This window comes from Pteropus vampyrus, unplaced genomic scaffold (genome assembly GCF_000151845.1).
Source record: "Pteropus vampyrus isolate Shadow unplaced genomic scaffold, Pvam_2.0 Scaffold653, whole genome shotgun sequence".
Taxonomy (NCBI): Eukaryota; Metazoa; Chordata; class Mammalia; order Chiroptera; family Pteropodidae; genus Pteropus; species Pteropus vampyrus.
The window spans coordinates 37653-60272 of NW_011889434.1; the positions used below are offsets into that span (position 1 = coordinate 37653).

At 39.8% G+C, this 22620-nt stretch overlaps 2 protein-coding genes and 2 pseudogenes across 3 annotated transcripts in view; 2 read left to right on the forward strand and 2 right to left on the reverse strand.

Moving 5' to 3' along the window:
• Nucleotides 1–4530: 4530 nt before the first annotated feature.
• Nucleotides 4531–9228, reverse strand: LOC105309015 (annotated as a pseudogene).
• On the reverse strand, nucleotides 8284–8402 carry LOC111733836 (annotated as a pseudogene).
• Nucleotides 9229–9795: 567 nt separating the features above from the next.
• Nucleotides 9796–11273, forward strand: BEX4 (brain expressed X-linked 4). The gene is made up of 3 exons (XM_011385076.2): nucleotides 9796–9854; nucleotides 10230–10307; nucleotides 10677–11273. The coding sequence occupies exon 3, from the start codon at nucleotides 10682–10684 to the stop codon at nucleotides 11042–11044; it is 363 nt and encodes a 120-aa protein (XP_011383378.1). The 5' UTR covers nucleotides 9796–9854; nucleotides 10230–10307; nucleotides 10677–10681; the 3' UTR covers nucleotides 11045–11273.
• Nucleotides 10236–22620, forward strand: part of BEX3 (brain expressed X-linked 3) — a 128526-nt gene continuing 116141 nt past the window's right edge. The window contains exon 1 of one of the 2 annotated variants that reach the window (XM_011385065.2): nucleotides 10236–10307. The gene's annotated coding sequence lies outside the window, so the exon portion shown is untranslated. The remainder of the gene's footprint in view (nucleotides 10308–22620) is intronic. The other variant, XM_011385066.2, reaches the window with a different exon arrangement.

The window sequence follows — 22620 nt, forward strand, 5'->3', positions numbered from 1 at the left end:
GAAGTATGAAATAAGCCTCCATCTCACATACAATTAAGAAATAGTTAGAAAGAGTAAATGAGATCCCATCTGGACAATCGATCTAAGGTCCTAGATGAATATTGAGCTTCCCAGTAATTACACCAGCAGTCAAACTGAAGATATAATAGAACTCTGCATGATAGGTAACAGATTAATGGTATAGAAGCAGTTTCCCCTAGTAAAACACCATTTTTAAAAGTATGGGTTGGTCTAAGCATGAGCCACAGCCACCTTTATTAGAAGCATCTGGTATCTTGTTAAAACTACAACTTCTGAGACCTCAGCCCAGACCTGCTGAATCCCTTCCCTGGGGATTGAGGCTCAGGAATATGCATTTCCTGGTAGATTCTGATGTCTCCTATAGTTTGAGAATTGCTAAATAGGTAATGTCCAAGATATCTTTAACTATTTGGCATACTGTGATCTCTGATTCCAGTGTCAATTGGTTTTGCCACTCAGCTTTAAGTATCTGTTTCTGTTTTGGTGTATCTGGTAAATAACAATCCAGACATGTAGCACTTGTTTACTGAGTACTTACTCTTTGCCTCATAGGTTGGCTGGCTACTAGGCAACAAAACAGGAAAGGCCTCTTCCTTTATGGTGCTTACGTTCTCCTTTGGATACACATAAAATAAACAATAACCAATGTAATTTCAGTGGGTGAAGAGTGCCATGAAGAAAATAAAACAGGGAAATGGGATAGAAAATAATATTTATGGAGAAGGCAGCCAAGGATGTCCATGGCCACCCAGTTTAACGACTTCAAAGACCATCACTTACTTGGACTACGCCATGCATGATGATCCCTGAAGTTGTGCCATGCTCTATCACTAGAGAAGGTCACACTATGGATGTGACTTTTCAGCTGAGACCTTGATGACAAGAAAAATCTGTGTGAGTGTGAATATCTTTTGAGATTAGACTAGGGAACAGTACATTCTGAAGTAGGAGTGAGTATGACTTGTTCCAGAAAAAGACAAAAACTAGTGTGACTGGAGCCTGGTGGAAAAAGTGGGAAGATAAGGTAGAAGGGAAGCTGTTGCAGGATATGGGGCAGTACTCAGGCCTGGCCGGCAATCTTACCACATTTACATAGTCAATATACTTTCTCAATATCTGAGACCACTGTGGCACAACATCTATTCTCTGCACAAACCTTCAACACTCTCTCACACCTCAACATTCTTAAGTGCTCTTTCAGCTTCTTGTTTCTTAGGAAAAGTAGATGTTCTCACAGAACGGATTGTCTATGTGCTCCCATTACCAAACCTACCAACTTGCCTGAATCAGCAACTATACTCCCTACTTTCTCTGTGTAACAAATCTTCCTAAGATGGCCCCTTCTCATTGCAATGGATCGCATATTCCAGGACTGTTACTGTGTGATGATTTCCCTTCTCTTTTAAACCAACAATATTCCTCTCTCTACTAGATAAATAGGCATATGCATGAATGAACAAATAGATGAACTCATGAAAGTTTTGAGAATTGGGTGGGGATGCATAAGATGGAAGTGTTACTGTGATTCTCAGATGTTTCACCTGATCATCTGTGTGACAGATAGGCATGTTAACTAAGATGGGCAACACCCTTTTTGGAGGGAACCTTTTTGGAGAGAACACGATGGACCCTTTTTGGAGGGAACATGATGGACCCTTTTTGGAGGGAACACGATGATCCATCTTGATTTCTCAGTACTCTGTATACCTCACTGGGAATGTTAAGAATGCAGCAAGATATTTAGATCAAAGGCTGAGCTAGAGAGAGAAATGCAGGAATCATACCTGAGTGAATGGCAGTCGAAGATATAGGTATAGATGAGATGACTGCCTAAGGAGAGAGCATGGTGTGAAAGGGAAAGGTGAACAAAAATGGGCAATAAGGAGCTCCCAATACATGAACTTTAATAAGAGTTTTCAGTGACTGCATGTCAGAGCCCAGAATTAACAGCCAGGCTGTTTGTCACGTGATTCAGCAGTGCTCTTTCCTCTACAAGATGCTACCCCAGGATGAACCTCTTCAGGGCAGGCCCAGCCTTGGGTCTAATAGCCCAAAACAGAATTCTGTGGAATAGATGTTTATGGGTTCTATCCGTTGTAGACAAGCAACCCTCTCACTTCGTTAGACTTATCCCTCTTTTCGTAATAGCCTGCTTCCCTCTGCATACAAACCACTAGGAATGTAAGTCCCTAAGTACCTAGGCACTGTCCTGTTCAACACAATGTCCTCTTTAGCCCAGAGCAGATGGATTTAGCCCAAATGTCCATCAATAGGGTTATGGTTGAATACATAGACATGTCAGCCATTTGAGAGAAAGATGTAATTGTATACATAGTGGTATGGAATGACATCTTAGATATATAATTATGTAAAGCAAATGCAAAAGGCAAAACAGTGTATATAGTGTTTCTTGTCTGTTTTCTAATTCTGTTGCTATGGAAAATGTACTAACTAGGCAGAGCAAAATTATTCCAGCTCTGGCTGCCACCCCTGTGAGTGAGCCACTCTGGATATTCCATCAGTTGAGCCTCCAGGTTGCTACATCCCCAAACAAAACCATGTGGAGCAGAACAATTGCTGAGCTGAGCCCAGTCAACTCAGAATCGTGAAAGATATTAATGTCTGGTGTTATTTAAGCCACACCAAATTTTGTTGTGGTCTGTTGCATGGAAAGAGGTAACAGAAACACCTTAATGTTGACACCTTAGACACTCTGCTCAACAGCCCCCCAGCTGAGCTCCCTGCCAACAGCCAACATCCACTGCCAGGAGATATAGCCCATTTAAGTCTTCAGATGCTCAAAACTCCAGCTGAAATTTAACCACAATTTCATAAGAGATGCCATGGAAAAAACATCCAGATGAGCCCAGTCAATCCACAGAACTATAAGAGATGATGATGATGGTGATGATGATAACAACAATAATAATTTTTTTAAAGTGTTGTTTTAAGCTACTAATTTGGGGCCTCTTTGATATGCAGCATGATAACCAGATAACCATAGAATGATATAGAAAGTGTAACAAGTTAGTATGTAGACTTCAAAGTTTTACTATGCATATATCGAAACACGTGTATTATATATTTATAAATACATTTAGTGGAATCGCATGATGTATACCAATCTGATTTTCACTTAAAAATAAGTCTTGGCTATAGTTGTCATTGAAAATACAGCTACTTCATTCCCTGACATGTATGAAAAGTATTCCATTTAATTTTTAAGTAATCACATGATATGAATATAGCTGAGTTGTCCTCCCTTTGTATTCACTCCATCCTCTCCCCAGGTAACCACATTCTTAAGTTGATGTTTATCTTTCCACATATGTTTCCATGTGTGGAAAGCGTTGCGGCAAAGCTGTGGACTCAAGTTTAGGTTGTTTTACAGACCATGCCTTGCGTATTAGGGGACACGGAAGAATGTTGAAGGATATAGAATAACTTCATCTCAGTCATCTGTAATATGGAGAATTGAACTGAGAAGCATTCTTGTGTAGTGAAAAATATACTGAATTCGGAGTCAGAAAACTTGCATTTCAGTCTCTTCTCTGCAATTACGGCTGGAAAATGAAGTTGATTTGATGTAAAGTCAATTGGCCATTAATGAAATGAAACTTCACTCCCAAAGTCTATGTGGTATATTTTAAGTAGTAGAGCTCTGAGTTTCAATATGCAAATTCTTTCATTTTGAGGACTGGTAATTTCTGGGTAACAACTGAGTCTGGCTTTGTAGAGCAAGTGTGTTTGTATAATGAGCTGGTTTCTTGTGTTTGGGAGGTGTTGTTGCAACAGATGCTTTTTTTTTTTCAATGTTGCCAGGGCTAATTATCTTCTATAATGATGCACTTTGATAATTTTGGATCTTTTGTTATATGAGTTATTTTTGTTCACTGTTCATTTTTCTATGTTATTTTTAAGAGACTTGAGAGAAGGAATATATTCACTCAGCAGACACAGTAAGAGCATGAGGTAAAAGGGAAAAAAAAGTTTACTTTTATACTTAAGAAAATTTCTTTCGAACAGATGTAATTTTTTAAATTGCATTATTGTTTTTAGAAACACTAAAAGAGTACCCAAATAGTTACTACTCACAATGGTAACAAGACTTTTGTTACCTTTTTTTTTCCCCAGAGAGCACAAAAAACTGGATTTATTGTTTTGGACAACTGTATAGTAACTTTTAGTTTGTTTGTATTCCTAGTGTCATTAATCTGAAATACAATTTTGTTCCTCAGTTAAAAACATATACTCTAAAAAAGTTATTAGATTTTTTTTAATTCATCATCCATATATAGAATATCTTAAAAATACTTGCCAAGATATTAGCTTTATCTTATTAAATCTCTTGCATGAAAATGAAAAAAATCAAGGCATGCAAATTTCATTTTGTCCTACATTTTTAAATACCATCTTTTGTTTCCTTTAAAAGACTTTCATCCATTCCAAAATATTTTGAAGCTCAACTGACCATTTAAGACAAAATGAAGGAATTTTAGGATATCTGAACTAAGCACTGTCTTGACTGAACCAAAGCAAAAACTCTATTGGGGTCCTGGTGGGCCTCCTGGTCATGCCTTTCTGCAGATATAGAACCTCACTTTGTTGCTCATCACACCTTCTAGAACTAAATGTGCCCACTTCAGACTAGACACAAATTCTTTTAGGAATGCTGCAGCTGTGCATGCTTTTCCAGTTCTATGTTTTCCAATATTATTAACGTCAGCAAGCTGGCAGTCTACAACCTGTCCTGTATAGTGTTCAAAGAGAGGCATTCTCTAGACATGGTCCCGTTTCAATGCTGGCCTCAAATAGCTTGTTCCAAAGCTAGGATGACTTGGTAAAGACCCCAGTGGTACCAGACCCCAAAGCTATGTCTATGGCACCTGTTAGGGTAGCGGCATTGATGATGACCTTTGGGTTAAAGATGTGTGCATAGCAGAGCACATCAGCCAGGATGGGCCTGCCCTTGACATCAGGGCTATCCACCTGTATGGTCTTCCCGTTCTTGGCTATAACAACATCCCCAGGCTTGGCCTTACCACTGGGCATATTTTCACAAAGAGGAACCAAACCTACTATGTAAATGGGCAAACTGAGCTTGGCTGCAGATACAATGGCTGAACACGTCAGCCCTCATGAGGTCCATATTTGCAGAAGGCTTGATGGAGATGCCACCACTATCAAAGGTAATTCCCTTCTCAACAAACACCAGGGGTGGTTCACTTGCATCGAGGCTGCCTCTGTAGTGAATTTTCAAGAAGACTGAAGGATCAGGGGATCCTTTGGCCACACTTAGGAATGATCCCATTTCCTGTTCCTCGATCCAAGACTTGAATCTGATGTGGACTTCTGTTTTACTACTAGCACCCTTGAGATTCTTCTCAATACTTTTGGCAAATCTAATTGGCTTCACCTCATTGGCAGGAGTCTCCATCTACTGGCATGCCCTGAAGTTCTGTCCTGAAGCAAAGAGGACTTCTTTCTGCCAGGCCTCCTGATCCCTGCTTCCATGGAGCTTTGCAGATACAACTACCTTATTTTCTGCTTTACATCATCATACTCATTAAGACCAAGCACTGCCCCTTCCCCTGGGCATCTCCACAGAGATCCACCTCCACGGAAGAGATCGCCAGGTCTTGAACTTGCCTGCACCTTGCTGCGATAGCTGCTCTGTTTTCTTTGCCTTCATACCAGTTTGCCTGGTCATCCACTCCAGCTGCCTTTTAGCGGAGGCCAACCGTCATCACGCTGGGGAAGTCCTCGTGCAAACAATAAAAAGTTCAGGTTTTGCCTGCCTTCAGAGATGGGCCACATATGTTCAAAATTTCTCTCAGCTTTCCAGACACCAATTTATCAAAATCATCTCTTGTACTTATAAACTGTGGCACATCATTTTCTTTCTCTCTGGTATAGATTACTAAAACAAGGACCTTTGTCATGTCTGTGGCAGTGACACCTTGACCCCAGAGACACTTCACCCTCAAACATCAACCACTAAGAGGCAGCAATAACATCTTCTCCGCATGGCCCCTTGCGCTGCCCTCAGCAAGCACGTGGACTTTTACCTTTTGATGTTCATCTATTGTTTTTAACTTTGCATATAACTTTTTTTTAATTAAGTTTATTGGGGTAACATTGGTTAATACAATTATATAATTTTCTGGTGTACATTATAATTTGACATCTATATATTCTATTGTGTGTTTACCACTCAAAGTCCAGTTTCCTTCAGCTACCATATGTTTGATTCCCTTTACCCACTTCACCCTCCCCCATGCATATAACTTTTAAACATATTTAGAAATATGAAATTTCCACAGCTACATTTCAGAAAGCAGCTAAAATGAATTTTTTAAAACAAGTCAAATATATCAAATATTGTTTGTGACAAAGTACTAAACATAATTAACCAACGATTCTATTAAAAATTCCTGAGAGAAAGCAAGTATAATATTGTACTGCTCTCTTAAAGAAGAAAAATTTTTTTAAAAAAATTGTACGCGGCCATCACATTTTAGAGAATAAAAAAAAAAAAAAAAAACATATAAAGTGAAGACATCGCCAAAATGGCAGAGTAGGGAACTCAAAAGTTCCATGCCAAAAACTGTCAGAATGAACTTTTGCAGAACTCTGGAATCTAATCCAAAACTTACAACAACCGGAGGAAAACTTGTTGAAGAGAGAAGCTCGTGCATTGCAGTAAGAGAATGCTGTGGTATTTTAAATTGCTAGCCCACCATCCCCAGCATATCAACTGGCGAAAATTGCTAGTACCTGAATGAGAATTACGGACTTTATTCTCAAGAAAATTGTGGCTGTGAGCTTCAACCTGTTTGGCAGTTTCTCCTGAAGGACCAGTGCAAAGGTTTCTCTTTGTTTCTCTGACTCAGCTTTCCCAGGAGTTGAGTAGCTTTTGCCACAGCAGCCTAGGGCAAAGGATAACACTCAGAACAAATAGTAACAGAATGAAAAACCTGGAAGGAAGAGGCTGGGAAAGGAGATATTTGGGGGAATAAGGGCTTTTTAAAGTTCACTAATGTACAGGGGAATTGAGAAGGCCACATATATGCCCAGAATGAGATGCTTGTGCTGTAAAGAACTGAGGAGACTCAAATCTCCCACCTCTAGATGACTTTCAGACTTTGTACAAGTAGGAAGTGAAAACTAATGCAGAGTTGTAAATGGCCTGAGTACGCATAGAATGAGTTCCCCAACACAGATCAATTTGCAAAGACTGGGAGAATGTTTCTCCTTTTTTTTTTTTCCTTTTTTTTTCTTTTATTGGCTCCAGACATTTAAGTAATTGTCAAAACATCAGCTGACCACTAAGCTAGGGCAACACAGACTTCGGTGGACACACATGATAAAGAATGCGGACTTTACAAAAATAGTTTGGAAAAGTCACCAAACACACAAACAAAGAATCCACAACCGCCAGAAACAACAAATCCTTGAAATGGAAGAATATGATTCCCAGAAGTGCCACATGATAATATTCAAAATACCTAGTTTCGAAAGCAAAACAAATTATGAGGCATGCAAAGAAAGTATGACCTATTCATAGGAAAAAAGAAATTAATAAAAACTGTCCCTGAGAAAGCCCAGACATATTTACTAGGCAAAGATTTTAAATCAACTGTCTTTAATATGCTCAAAGAGCTAAAAGAAATCATGGTCAAAGAACTAAAATAAACCAGGAGAATTATGTCTCATCGTGTAGAGAATATCGATAAACAGGAAGAAATTATAAAAAAGAACCAAAAGAAATTCTGGAGCTAAAACGTACAGTAGCTGAAATGAAAAAAATATTACAAGCGCTCAATAAAAGATGTGAGCCGACAGAAGAAAAGAATCAGGGAAATTTTAGATAAATCGATTGAAATTATCCAGACTGCGGAGCAGAGAAAGCAAGGAGCAGAAAGATTATTTGACGAAATGATGGCCAAAACTTTAAAATTTAAGGAAAGTCACAAATATACACATCCAAGAAGCTCAACGAACCTCAATTAGAATACACTCATGAAGACACATTATAGTGAAACAGTCAAAGACAAAGACAGTATCTTGAAAGCAGCATTAGGTATTAGATCGCATTTGGATCCTTATCCAAATGAACTGTTTAAAAACACTATGACCGAATTGGAAATTAATTAATTTATTTATTTATTTATGTATTAATTATAGATGAGGCAACCCTTGGTTGACCTCACAGATCGCAAGGACCTTGTCAGCTTACAATCCCTTATTTTTTATTTTTTAAGCCTGCAGCACCTGGTCTTCCTAGGTGGTCTCCCATCCAAGTACTAACCAAGCCCGACCCTGCTTAGCTTCTGAGATCAGACAGTAACCGGCTTGTTCAGGGTAGCATGACCATAGACAGAATTGGAAATTTAAACAAAGATTGGACATAAAATAACATTAAGGGATTATTATTGTTAGGTGTGATATTAGTATGATGGTTATACATAAAAAAGAAAGTCCTTGTAGATATGCACTTTGAAATATTTATGCGCAAAGTGATATTATGTCTGAGATTTGCTTCAAAAATAATCTGTAAGGGTTGTAAGTGGGTAAAGATATAGATGAAATAAGATTGGCCAGGAGTTGCTGACTGTAGACAATGGGTAATGAGTACCTTTGCTTTCCTTATACAGTGGGTTCTCCGTATCCATGGGTTCCTCATCCTCAGATTCAATCAACTGCAGATCGAGAATATTCAGAAAAAAATATTACACTGCTGTTGACATGTGCTATATTGTTAGGTCCACGATGGCTGCATCTGTACTGAATATGTAGACTTTTTTCTTATTATTTCCTAAACAATACAGTGTAAATTATTTACATAGCGTTTACATTGTATTACATATTATAAGAAACCTAAGGATGATTTAAAGTATCTGGAAGGGTGTGCATAGGTTCTATGCAAATATTATACCATTTTATATAAAGGACTGGAGCATGCCCAGATTTTGATATCCACTGGGGCCCACCACAGATATCCAGGGAAGACTGTACTATTCTAGTTTTACATTTGTTTGAAATTTTCCATCATAAAAGTTAATATAAAGTTTATGTAAACTATATAAAAGGAATGAATCTTAATCAAAAAAGAAACCAAACAAACGTATTAAGAATAAATAGAAAAAAATTCCATCTCCTTGACTCATTTCTTGTCCCGCCCTCCTCTCCCCTACCCACCCCCATTCCTCGTGCTTTTTTGTGGGCAGTGATAGCAAGGAAGATCAGAGGTCGGCAGTGGAGTGGGTGAGGAATCTTGATCATCATAGATATTCTTTCGTTGATTTTGTTTTTTAAATATTGCATTAAAATGAGACTTGTTTTCACTACCGAAATGTTTCGCATCCTCTTAAATTTTACGCCTGAGTCTGAGTGGGAAGAGAGGTGTATCTGGGAGCTTGGGAGGGAAGAGGCGAGTCCCCAGAGCAGCAGCTGGGATGGCCCACAGGCCCCCGAGAAGATACTGCCCTTCCCTGGCAGCAGAGAAAGGCCCAGGAACACACAAAGAAGGGACAACGACAGGGCCCAGGCTGGCGATGTTAAAAGGGACGCGGGGACAGGGGCGGCGACGCGGGCCGAGGGCTCTGCAGGACCCCGAGGGGCAGCAGGGGGGCGGGACGGGGGCGTCGCCGTTCGCGATGACGAGAGACTCACGTGACCCGCCAGCGCCGCCTCGCGCGCGCCTCGCTCGGGCGTCAGACTCGGTCGCCGCTCGCTCCCTTCTCAGTGTCTGCTCGCGGTGTCCCTGAGGGCGTGCGGGCCAGGGGCGGCCCCAAGAGGCGGAGGCGGAGGCGGAGGGGGAGCAGGAGCAGGTAAAGGATCCCGAGGTGCTCCCCGGGGCTGGTGCGGACAGCCGGCCCGGCCCGTGGAGCCCTCGGGGCGGGGGCGTCGGGCTGCCCCGGGGCGAAGCAGTGCAGAGACCGCAGCCACCACGCCCTGCCGCGGCCCCGCGTGTGGCCGCAGAACACGGTGGGCCTTTCTGGGGGGGGGCGGTGGAGGGGACCGGGGCTGGACGGCCCAAGGCGACGACCCTTCGGAAACACCTGCTTCTGGGTCCCCCGCCCCGCCCCGCCCCGTCCTTCTTGGTGTCGAAAATAGTGGTCAGCGCGGGGGCGGGGACGGCGGCGGGTGGTGCGCCGAGCGCTCGGCTGCAGTGGTCCCCGCTCCCCCACCCCGGCCCTCCGCAGGTCTGCGGGTCCAAGTGTCGCGGCGGCGCACTCGCGGCGAGAATCGGGAGGCGGAGGAGACGGCAAGGATAGGCCCAGGTGGGTGCGAGGGACGGCGGTGGCGGGCAGGGGTGGGCAACGAGTGGAGAGCAACCTCCGAGACCCCAGATCCTTCCCCGCGCCGCGTCCTCCATTTTGGTGCCTGCAGAGGCTTGGGCATGGATCGGCAGGGAAAATGGTGGGTTTGGGATGAGGGAGGGGACGGGAACCAGAGGGAAGGGGGAGAAATGAGACTGGGGGCCCCCTAGAGGGCGTACGGAGCCTCTCAGGTGGGAAACATGCAATTTTAAAAAGCCTTTGAAATCCAAGCCTCTGAATCGTAGAAGGTGCGTAGTAGGGCCTCTGTCCTCGGTGCTGATCAGTCCACGAGTGGGGAAAAAGTTCTTTCTCATGTCTCTTGTCTCCTAGGAGTGATGGCGTCGAAAGAGGAACAGGCGGTAAAAAGTCTCAACATGGAAAATGCTCAACAGGAAAACGAAGGCGGGGACCAGGCCCCCATGCAGAATGGAGAGGAACCACGCCATTTGGGAAGGGGCGAAGGCCAGAAGCCTGGCAGAAATGTCAGGCTGGGGTGGGTTAGGCGACTTGTCCCTAATTTTCGATGGGCCATACCTAACAGGCATGTTGATCACAATGAAGTGGAAGATGATGTAGAAAAGACCGTAGTGCAGCGGATGGAAATCAGGAGAAGGACTAGGGAGCAGCAAATGAGACATCATATGCGCTTCCAAACTCCTGAACCTGATAATCATTATGACTTCTGCCTTATACCTTGAATTCTAAGATTTTCTCTTGAGGTTAATAATGTGACCTCTGCTCTACAAGCTTGTAGTTTTGTGATTTACTTTTCTGTAAACCTTTTGGCGTTTCCCCTTATCAGTTTCTAACCAAGTATAGTTTGGTCTCAGTATAGAACTTTCTGTCCAGCAGGGCAACTTCACCTAGTTTTCAGGAAAAAAGTATTTTTTTCATAATGTGAAATCAATAAAGCAATTTAAAAAGCAATTTTCCTCTTCCACCCTAGTTTTTAGTTTTTGTTGATATTACCTTTCCTCGCTTAGCTGCTTGGATTCAAAATTTCAATCCACTTTGACTTTTTTTACCCCCCACCAATCAGTAAGGAAAGATCAACATCTCAACCATTTTAAGGATGTACTTCCAACTGTTTCTCAAAGAGTGTGAGTCCATCATTTGCATAAAAATACCTTGGTGGGGGAATGTTTTGAGAATGTAGGGCCTCTGGCTCCTATCCTCCAGATCCACAGGGTGGGGCTCTGGAATATCTCCCCTTTTAGATAAGCTCCCCAGATAATTATTACATATACCAAAGTCTGAAGCCACTATTGAGTATGTGTGTATGTACATATGTCCATGTAGTGCCATAAAATATAAACAAGTTGATAACATAGGGTGGACACTTATTTGAATTCAATGGATAAAAACATTAGAAAAGTACAAGACCATAAAATAGACTAATCAATTAAGTGATAGTGACTGGCAGATGAGGGTACTGGAGTCTAGAGGTGCTAAGTACCAGGGCTACCACCCACTGTATATCTTGGGAGGGGACCATTTTCTATAAGACTTGTCATCTGGAGATGCAAAACATTTGACTTTTGTAACAAGCTGAAGAAGGTCAAGGAAGACTCAGCAAGACAGGTTATTATATTTTGTTTTATCTATTTCCAATGCCAACACTAATTTTTAGAACACAGCCTAAAGAAATCTTAAAGGCCGTCCAGTGTTCTTCAAACTAAAGAGTGTCACCTATTATGGCTCTTGAAATCAGTTCTGTGGGTCACAACAAGCCATTTCAAAAAAAAGAACTGAACCAAAAAACAGTCCATCACTTGAGTAGTTAAGAATTATTTTCAGAAACTTGTTTTAGTTGTACATGTAGGAAATATCGTCACCTTATAAAAGGGTTTTTAAATGTATTTCTAACTGTAGTTCACGGGGTAAAAACATTGAAAGTCACTTCTTCAGTCCAAATTTCATTTCATAAACTAGGTAGGAAAATAGTTTCCCAGGGTCGCACTGCCAGTCAGTGGTAGAGCTGGGACCACAGTTCCCAGTTCAGGGTACTTGTCTCACCACAGTGCTTCCACAAGGCCTGATTTGAGAAGCTTGCAGTGTGTATTGATTGTCAGTGGTGTGTATAAACAAACAGAACTTATACAAAAATCGCTGTTTGTTTAATGTTCACACTTTAGTCATCAGAATCCCTGCATATTCAGTTGAGAAACATTTAAAGAGATCTCTGTGCTCCTTAAAACATTTTGTACCTAGAATGATCTTTCATCTGTCTAAAGGAAGGGGATGATGGAGAGTATGATCTGAAAATGCAAGGTGATGAAATAGTCACTTCTTCAAGGCTATGTGTTCATGAAGGGGCTTTTGGTCCCTCTGAATGTCAATACTGTACCTTCTACACCAATCTGATTTCCCAAGGTACCCTCAATTTTTAAAATAATTGGAATAGAGAGTGAGATCAGAACTTGACTGGTAGAATAACTGAAGGAAACCTCACCAGGGTCTTTGGGTGCTGATGGGGATAAGGACAGACTGGGAGAAGTAAGGGTCAATGTTGGGGTTCAGAATACGTTTTGTGAAGAACTGAATTAAATTCCCTCCCTTCGGTGTTTCTGAGGGAATGAGATGATGTCAGAACTTTTGGGAAGTGGTAAAGTTCTGGTAATGAGGTCACAGTGCGATAGGTAGAAAGAACCAAATTAAGACCCCCCTCCTCTAGGAGAGTCTCTGATGGGGGATGAGAACTGAACCTTCTAGAGGCAGCAAAATTCAGGGATCTTGGTAAAATATGATTGAAGGCATCTGAGAGAAGCGCCCTTTCCTGGGTGTTTCCGCAAAAGTGGAGAAGTGAGGACAAGACTTTCGAGAAAAAGTAAAATTCAGGGGGCCAAGTCAGAAGGTGACTGAAAGAACCGAGTTACCACAGTGAACATTAATTTTTACATTCATTAATTTATACATCCCATAGGAGTGTCAAATTTTCCTGATTTTGGTAGGCATGACGTTCTGACTTTTTAAGGTGATGATAAATGTCAGTGGGAGTGTCTCTGAAGAGGCCTGTAAGAAAATAAAATAAATCTCTTATGAAAAAAAAGGCGAATCAGCTAGGAACAACAAAAGGGACTAACACATTCATCCCTATCTGTCATTTATACATTCATATTTGTAAATTTTTAGTTTATTGGGGAAAATGGTATATTTTCCTAGATTTTTGAAATAAGGTTTGGGTTAGAATCCTAGTAATTAAAGAGAAAAAGAGATCTCTGATAAGGGGAGTCAGACTTTTGGTAGCATACACTATTGTTTGTCTTCAAATTACAGAAAATGGAGATATAGCTGAGAGAGTCTTTAAAGAGGCCAGCAAAGGGAAAAAAATGAACTTACAATGAAAAAAAGAAAAACAAACCGAATATCATGAGAATAAAACGCCAAAACAGGTTGTCACTTTCAGTCCTTTCAGTCTGTTATCTACTCATGAGTAAGCATATCAGCTATGTTAAGGTATAATTAAAGTTTTAAAAGTACCTAACGTATTCAATTTGATCTGTTTTACATATATTTAAGCCTATGAAACCATGACCACAATCAAAATAGCAAACGCTTCCATCATCTCCAAAAGCCTCTTACCATTTGTAATCCATCTCTCCTTCCACCCTCATCCCAAGGCAATCTCTGATCTACTTTCTTTCATTATACTTTGCATTTCATAATGTTTTTATATAAATTGAATCATAAAATATACACTCTCTTATTTTTGTCTGGCTTTAGTCATTAAACATAATAGTCTTTCATGTAATAATAGCATATTCCTCTCTGTTGCCGAGTAGTATTCCATGATATGGTGAAGGTTTATCCATTCATACATTGATGCACATTTAGGAACTTTCCAATTTGGAGCTATTACAAATAAAGCCAATATGAACATGCACATACAAATTTTTGCATAGATACATGTTTTTCTTGGGTAAATACCTAGGAATGGAATGGTTATGTTATTATGGAAGTTTTAAGTTTAATTTTTAAGAAACTGAGAATCTATTTTCCGAGATGGTTTCACCATTTTACATTCCCATCAGTAGAGTACTGGAGTTCCAATTTCCCCTCATCCTCACCAAAATTTAGTATGGTCAGGGTTTTTTGTTAATATTTTAAATTTTTATCTTGTGGTTTTAATTTCTATTTTTTCTGGTGACTAATATGTTCAGCATCTTTCCATGTACTCATTAGCCATCCATATATCTTCTTTTGTTTAATAATTCTTTCAAATATTTTATTTTAAAATTTGGTTGGTTGTCCTCTTAATACTGAATTGCAAAAGTTCTTTATAATTCTACATTTAGTTTCTTTGATACATACGTTGTGAATTTTTCTCTTATTCTTGCCTTGCTTTTTCATTTATTTAATGGTTTCCTTCAAAGAACAAGTTTTAAATTTTTATGAAGTTCATTTAATCCACTTTTTCTTTTATAATTATGTTCTATTTAAGAAATGTGCTGCCTAATCCAAGGTTACGAAGATATTCTCCTATATTTTCTTTTAATAGTTTTATACTTTTAGGCTTTTCATTTTGGCCTATGAACCATTTCAAGTTAATTTTTGTGTATGGTGTGAAATAAACTCTGGTGTTCATTTTGTTCCATATTGATATGCAATTAATACAGCTCTATTTGTTGGAAAGACTTCTCTTCCTCTATTGTATAGCCTTTGTACTTTTGTCAAAAATCAAGTGCTCATATATATGTAGGTCTGTTTCTGTTCTTCCTATTCTGTTCCATTGATCTATATGTCTATCTTTTCTCCTATATCAAACTGTCTTGATTGTTGTAACCTTATAATAAGTCTTGAAATGAGGTAGGGAAAGTCTAGCAATTTTGTTCTTCTCTATTAAAATTGCTTTGGATATTCTATGTCTTTTGAATTTTCATATAAATTTTAGAATTAGCTGGTTATCTATTTTTTTAAGCGTGCAGGAAGTTTTATCAGGAATCTAGATCAATTTGGTGAAAATAGCTATATTAATCGTCTTTTAATACATGAATATGGTATAGCTTCCATTTATTCAGATCTTAGTAAATCCTCTCAGCAATGTTTTATAGTTGTCATTGTGGTGGTCTTGAACATATTTTGTTAGATTTGCTCCTAGGTATTTTAGGGGTTTTGTTGCTGCTTGTAAATGGAAATTTTAAAATTTAATTTCTCATTGTTTGCTGATACTATATAAGAATACAGTTGATTTTTCCATATTAACCTAGTATCCTACGACATTGTTAAATTCATTTATTAGTTCTAGTAGCTGATTGTAAATTCCCTACAGCTTTCTACATAAGCATTCACATCATCTTCAAATAGTACAAAAGCAGGAGTCATGTCACAGAACTCAAGGGCAAAGGCAAGGCCTCTGGGGTCTTCATAAACTTAAAGAAGCTGAACACTCTGAGTCTTTCACATAGGGCACCTTCTCGCTTTTTCTCATTTGTGGAAGTTTCACGCACTCATCACAGTTAGTCAAGTATAGCTTCATATAAATGACTTATTCAGATCCTTTCTGATAAGGAGATCTGAAAAGGATGTCAGGCCTCAGGAATTGCATTTGGAAGTGTTGCCAGCGCTTAGATGTCTGTTGTGTGAGTCCTTGGATCCCCCACGAAAGACGTGCGGAGGTCCGTCGCTCACAGAAGATAGACGCAGAGTAGCAAGCAGAAGCGATTTTATTAATTAAAGCAAAGCAAAGTACACTTGGGAAAATTCCAACCTGGCAGCTCAACAGAGAATCAAGTGTGCCGAGAAGCTGAGGGTCGAGGGTTTAATAATAAGGATTCTTTTTTTCTCCTTTTATCCCACCCACCTCGAGCAGTGCGAATTCCCTGCTCCTTCCTTAGACCCACCTACTCCAAGCTGGGGCATGCGTACTTTCTGCCCATAGGTGGGAAGCCATACGCCTGCGCCATGGGGATTTTGAGGGTAGGCGTATGTTCAGTAAACTAATTTTGCCCATACCTGTTGAGCGCCCCCAGCGTAAAGTCGTATATAGTTGCCATCTATGGTTAACTGACTATGGGAGAACGCGGGAGGTGCCAGAAGGCGCTAGTTATCTTTTTGAGTTAATCTTGTAGACCTAGTTAATCTTGTTGACCGTGGGAAAACTAGAGAGTCGCCTGAAGCCACCAGATATCTTGTATTTAACTACAATGTCCTGTTATGTGCGTTTTACTGCTAAACCGGTCTTGGGGCTTCCTTAATCCCTCATTGTCCTTTTCCCTCCGGCTCATATCTACCTATCTACCTACCCTGTCAGAAAGCTGTGGGACATGCTCGCACAAGTCAAAGGACATGTGTGGAAAACAATAAAATGTGAGTGGTTTCTGACCATTAGGTCAAACATTTCCAAGTGAATTGGTAGAGTCTGGTCCTGGAGTAAATTCGTCAGGAGGACCAATTTCTGCAGAAAGGTTAGACAATAGCAGAACCATTGGGGATGTGCCTCTTAGGCACTCACAATCACTAGCAAGACTATTTTTAAAAAAGTGTTGGCAAGGATGTAAAGCATTGTAACCTTCATACATTGCTGGTAGGAATGTATAAGCATGTAGTAACCTTGGAAAACAGTTTGGCAGTCCTCCCAAAAGTTATACATAAAGCATAACTTGATTAGTGCAATAATAAAACAATTTTTTCTTTCTGCTAACCATGCAGACCTGCCCTTTGGTATTAGTTTTTCTCCTGTCCCTTAGGTAAAATCTAGGGTATAGCCCATGACTTTCCTTCTTGCTCTTGTAAAGTAAAAAAATCCCCGTCAGTTCTAGTAACAAGAGCTTCCATTCAACAAGGGCAGAGAGGAAGTAAAATAAATTAATAATAATAATAATAATAATAATAATAATAATAATGTCTTATATAACAGGTACTGTTATAGCCATCTAATATTGGCATTTTCCAGACTGGAAATTGTGAAAAATAATATAAATGGAGCCACTTCTAAATGGAGTCAGAGCCGCCATCCCAGAAGAACTGCCTTGCATGTCTTGCTCCTCAAACCTTTGGAATGTTTAAACAGGGAAAAATAACCTTTGGACTGGGTCTAAAACAGCATTTTATTCCAAACAACTGTTTGCAAAGCTAACAGGAAAGCAGACATTCTATTATCAACTGAAAACTATAGACATTCTTCAGAATTAGCATCATTATATTAGCTTATTTGCACCTATAGAAATTCTTCCCTTACCTTATTGACACCCATAGAATTCCTTCCTTCTATTGATGTTATTGCCCTTTCCTTTCTCATAAATACCCATTGCTTTCACCTCCTAATTGGAACATTATTTGAGTTTCTGCCTGAATCAGTGCTTACTGAATAACCATTCTTTTAGATCTCAAATAAACACTTGTTGCCTCTCACTTTAGCTTTTTATTTTTAGATATATAAAAACAAAGGGTATTTGAGGTGGACTTCTTCCCTTGTATGGTTCCTTTGTGGGTTCTGTAATGAATCACCCATTGTTCATGAGCTCTCACCTGCTGTCTGTTGAAATGGGCAAATACATATCCCTGGTCTAGTCATTTTTGACTCCTTTATCCTTTAAGCTTCCAATAGTATACCTCTAGGTTATTTCTGATGAGGTTTCCTAGATTCTCCAGAAGATCATCATGACCTAGATCTTAGACATGTTCTATCTCCTGCATGGCCCATGTTATGTTTACAGGAACCACTCACACATCCTTTGCTCAATTTAACTCCCAAATTCAAGAAGTCTAGTCTCTCTCCAAACTTTCTTCACTCTGATTTCAAATCAACTGGCTAGTCAGTCTCTTGCCTTTAAGATTTCTCAGAAATGAGTTAGATACCTACTGTGCTACAAAGTTCCAGGGGCTCTGATTAGTTTCATTGAAGTTTTTTTTTTTTTGCCTTAAGCTTAAGGTGACAAAGAACCCCTACTCCTTCTCTGTGGTAGAAATATTCATGAAATGTCAACAGTTCTCATTAGAAATCCTCTTCCAATCTCAAACAATCTTCTTGGCCTCTCAAATGTCTTTTGTAGGCTGGAAGAGGAACCAAGTCAGTACTCATCCAAGTCCTTTGCAATACTTGTTTTCATCACCTTGTTCTACACTTTGGAATTAGGAAGTCATTGGTACCTATTGAATTGGGACAACCTCACCCCAAAATGAAACTGAAATAGGTAATATTTTATTTCCTAATATAACAATATATATCTTTAAAAGTTTGTAATTCATCTGGTGTGTGGGCTATTTGATTTTTCTAATTGCAGGGTCCTCCTACCTCCCTTCCCCCACCGCCCTGGCATGCTGGAATTTTATTCTAGTTACAGATTTAGAGAAAATGATTGTGTCTGTGGGGCAATAGAGAGAGAATGAAGATAATTGTTCTCCCTTGCAAGGTACCTTCAGGTAAGTTGTTAATAGGTCTTCAAACAAAGCAGAAACACCCTCACCCAAGTCAAAGTAAGGAAGACCCAGTGAAGGTCGAAAGTCTGAGCACTGTGAGTTAGAGTTCCATTTTCCCCCTTGCCTCTTTTGGCTCCTCTTCCTTTTAGAACCTTGTACTGTTCATTCCACGTGGCCCAGCTCTGATCACACAACACTTGAGACCACGCAAACTAGAAGTGGTCTCTCCCATCTATGTCATTGATGCACAGCACATAGGTCCTCCATCCCTCCTGTGATCTTTAACAAAGGATGGCCTGTCCCCCTGTATGTGTGTGTATGGGGGCAGGGGGTGGGTAGAGGTTATCTTCTCAGGCAGTTAGTAGCAGGCAGGTGCCCACTCTCATTCTGCTTTAGTGACTTCTGTTAATGTTTAAAGTGTGCATCTCCAGAAATCTTGGAGGCTCAGAAGAAGCTATTTGCTGATTGGCTCACAAATATACCTTCTTTCTGAGCACACAAAGTTGAGAACAGAGATTTTATTAACTCTTTTTCTACTTACTCTGCTTACATGTAGTCAGAGGCAACCTTAACATCATTTTAATGGAGTTATTGACAGGATATCCTCAACCGGGTATGAAGGTGGTGATCTGTTTATGATCAAGTACTGTTTTCTGAGCAATTTTGCAACACAAACTCTATTTACCTTTGGATTTACACAAACACAACATATTTTATATTTTTAGCTTGGTAATATATTCACATAGTTCAGTTATAAAAACAAAATTAAAAAGTGTGTTCCTTCTTTTCATCCCTTCTTTTCCCTTCCCTTCCCAAACAGTTCAGTCCTAACACCATTAGATGAGGAAGAGCAAGATAGGTGTCTTCCCCAAAGGAGAGAAGTGAGCTGTGTCAGCCTGAGCAGGATGAGAAAGGCATTCATCTAGGGAGAGTGGCTCATTGTAGAGAGTTAGTGCCTAAAAATTGTGAGGAGGGCTTCCCAGGTAGGATATAGCCAGGTGAGGGGTATTGCGGTTCTCTTTGGTCGAAGAGAGTGCCCACCTGGAGACAATGTATGGCAGACTAGAGAAGGATTTCAGAGTCTGAGCAGGATAAGAAGCATGTCCATATAGAGGGCTGCCAGCAATCTGAAGAGGGCACCTATATGGTTTTCAATAGATAAATAGATATAGATAGAAATAGATATATAGATAGATATAGATATATAGGTATAGCAATATAGATGTAAATGTGTGAATGCATATATGTGTGAACACCCATGTCTGTGGTGAACCTCCAGGATTAAGGATAAACTAGCTAAAAGCAATGAGTATGTTTCCATGCAGGATTATGCCCGTATGGTTGGATAACATTTGTCTTAGTCCAAGTGATCGATATCAGCAGGCAGTTGAATAGAATCTCAGGAGAAAAGTCTGGGATGGATGAATTGATTTTGGCTAGCACAGCCTGACACATAGTTTTCATCCAGTAAATATTTGTTGAATGAATAAATAAATGAAATGTTTATTCATGAATCTCTAGCAAATGCGACTGAGGGTATATCCTTCCAGTATTTTTCTTTACTTGTGTATTTTTTAAGCAGAATTAGGAATCAGTTTCATAATGTTCTTTGAAAGTTATGCTTATTGCTATTTTATTTTTGAAAAATTAATATCGCTTTATGGGAGGATATTTAATATCGCTTTATGGGAGGATATGTAGTTATGAAATGTGACCAAAGACAGAAATACAGTATAAATTTAGTTGACAAAAGAGAGTAATGAGGAGGTGGCATAGGGAAGGGGAACTTCTCAGCCAGGACCCACAGAGGTTTGACACTTATACCAGATTCTTCTCAGAAGTAAGATGGAACAGAAAGCAAATAAGGAACTGGAAAAGCCAACAACCCCTATCTTGGCTAAGAGAAAGGAGAAACAGAATTATATTATTTTCACCTTTACTTTTTCTAATCATAAAAACTCCACATGCTCATTGAAAAAGTTAAACCTGGATATATAAGGTTTAAGATGAAGTTATAAATTTTCCATGAAAACACCATCTAGAAATATTCACTTCAAATATTTTGATATTTATCCTTTACGTGTGTGTGTGTGTGTGTGTGTGTGTGTTGCACCTGGCTTTTTCACAAAACAGTATGTCAGGAACAGCTTTCCATGTCAATGATATATATCTACATCATATTTTGTAATTCATGACAGTAAGATTTTTCTCATAATTTCAAATTTTCCAGCAAGTTACAAAATAAAATGGAAACATGTAGGGAATTTTCTTTCTCATCTTCCAATACAGAAATGGCACCAGAGTGCATAAATGATGTAAATGTAGATAGAATTCAATTTTTTTTTTATAATTCCAAATGAATGACAGTTATTCCATTTAGTTTATGTATTATTTGCTTGTTTTATGCAAGGGAGAAAATTGGATGAAAGGAATAAGCATTGACTTTGTTCTACAAGGGTGATGTGGAGCCAAGGAAGCACAAATTTTCTGAGTTCTTATTTGAATATTGTGTCAATATCACCTGATGATGATGATTGATGATGATGATGATGATGATAATGACGACACTGATGATAATGATGATCAAAGATCTAACATTCTCTTAAGGCCTATCATATGCCAGGAATTTCATATAATTCTCTGCATTTACTTTCTACAACAGTCTTGTGGGTTTTATAGGGTTATACTCATTTTATACATGAATGAAACAATCCGGCCTCCCACTTCTTATAAGCAGAGAATACAAGTGTTTTACCATTATACTAGGTTCACCCTTTCAGATAATGAATTTCTAGGGCTTGAACACTGATTATTATAAACCTTCACAGATGTGGCCCAACAGAAATCCACTGAGTATTCATTCAATACCATTCCTTGATGATGATGATGATGATGATGATGATGATGACGACGACGACAACTACAACAATAACAGCAATGATGGTAGAGGAGAGGAAATTTTCTCTTTTATCTAAGAGTTTTATATTCAGGGACTCCACTAATGGCCTAGTCTCCAAAACAGTAGATTTCCTCCAAGAAAGAAGATAAATGATTTATGCAAAGTAGCATACTGAAAACGGAATAGCTCAGATTGGAACCAAGTTTATCTGGATCTTACATCATATACCCAACCACCTTGCCTTCCTAAACCCAAGAATTTGAATTTCATCTTCATCTTATTGCCCAACAGTTCTTTAGGATGTCAGAAAAATGTAACAATTCTTCAGATGACAGAACTAAAGAGCAAGGGCCACAATGGCATAGCTTCCTCCATCATCAATGCCTTCAAAAGCACCTCCACACCAATTCACAGTTTGACTGTCCTGGCCCCTAAGTTGTGGCTGGGCCCGGAGTGCATAAGAGTACTTACGCAGGAGGTGACACCCCTTTTCTCCTGAGCTGTAGGACCACATGCATTTGCAAGCTCCCTTTGCCTTGGTCTCCTGTGCCTCTAGGCCTGGGCTGATGCAGACATCAGAAGCACTGCACCAGGTACACACAGAGCTAAAGTCACCACACCACCAAAACAGGCAGGGGCACATCCAAGGCCCTTCTGGGAATATGAACAAGGTAGGAGAGGGGAAAGGGAGGTCTTTTTTGAGATCTACCCCCATTTCCACCCCAATTGTTTTAGGAACTACTTCAACGAACTCTGAGAGAAGAGTCAGCCCCTTCTGCTTTAACTCCAAGTTACCTGGTCAGACCCAGTTCAGACAACTGCTTGGCCAAATATTATCATAACCAATATTTCCAGTTAGGAATTTTGGGGGGCTTGATCTAGTCCCTTAAAAAAGTTCCCCAAAAGAGAAAAGGAAAATGAGGGAAAGGCAAAATGTTATGACCTGCAGTGGGAACAGTTGTCGCACTCCAGGTAAGTATGTCCAGAACAGTGCTACCATCAGCCTAGAAGGATCTG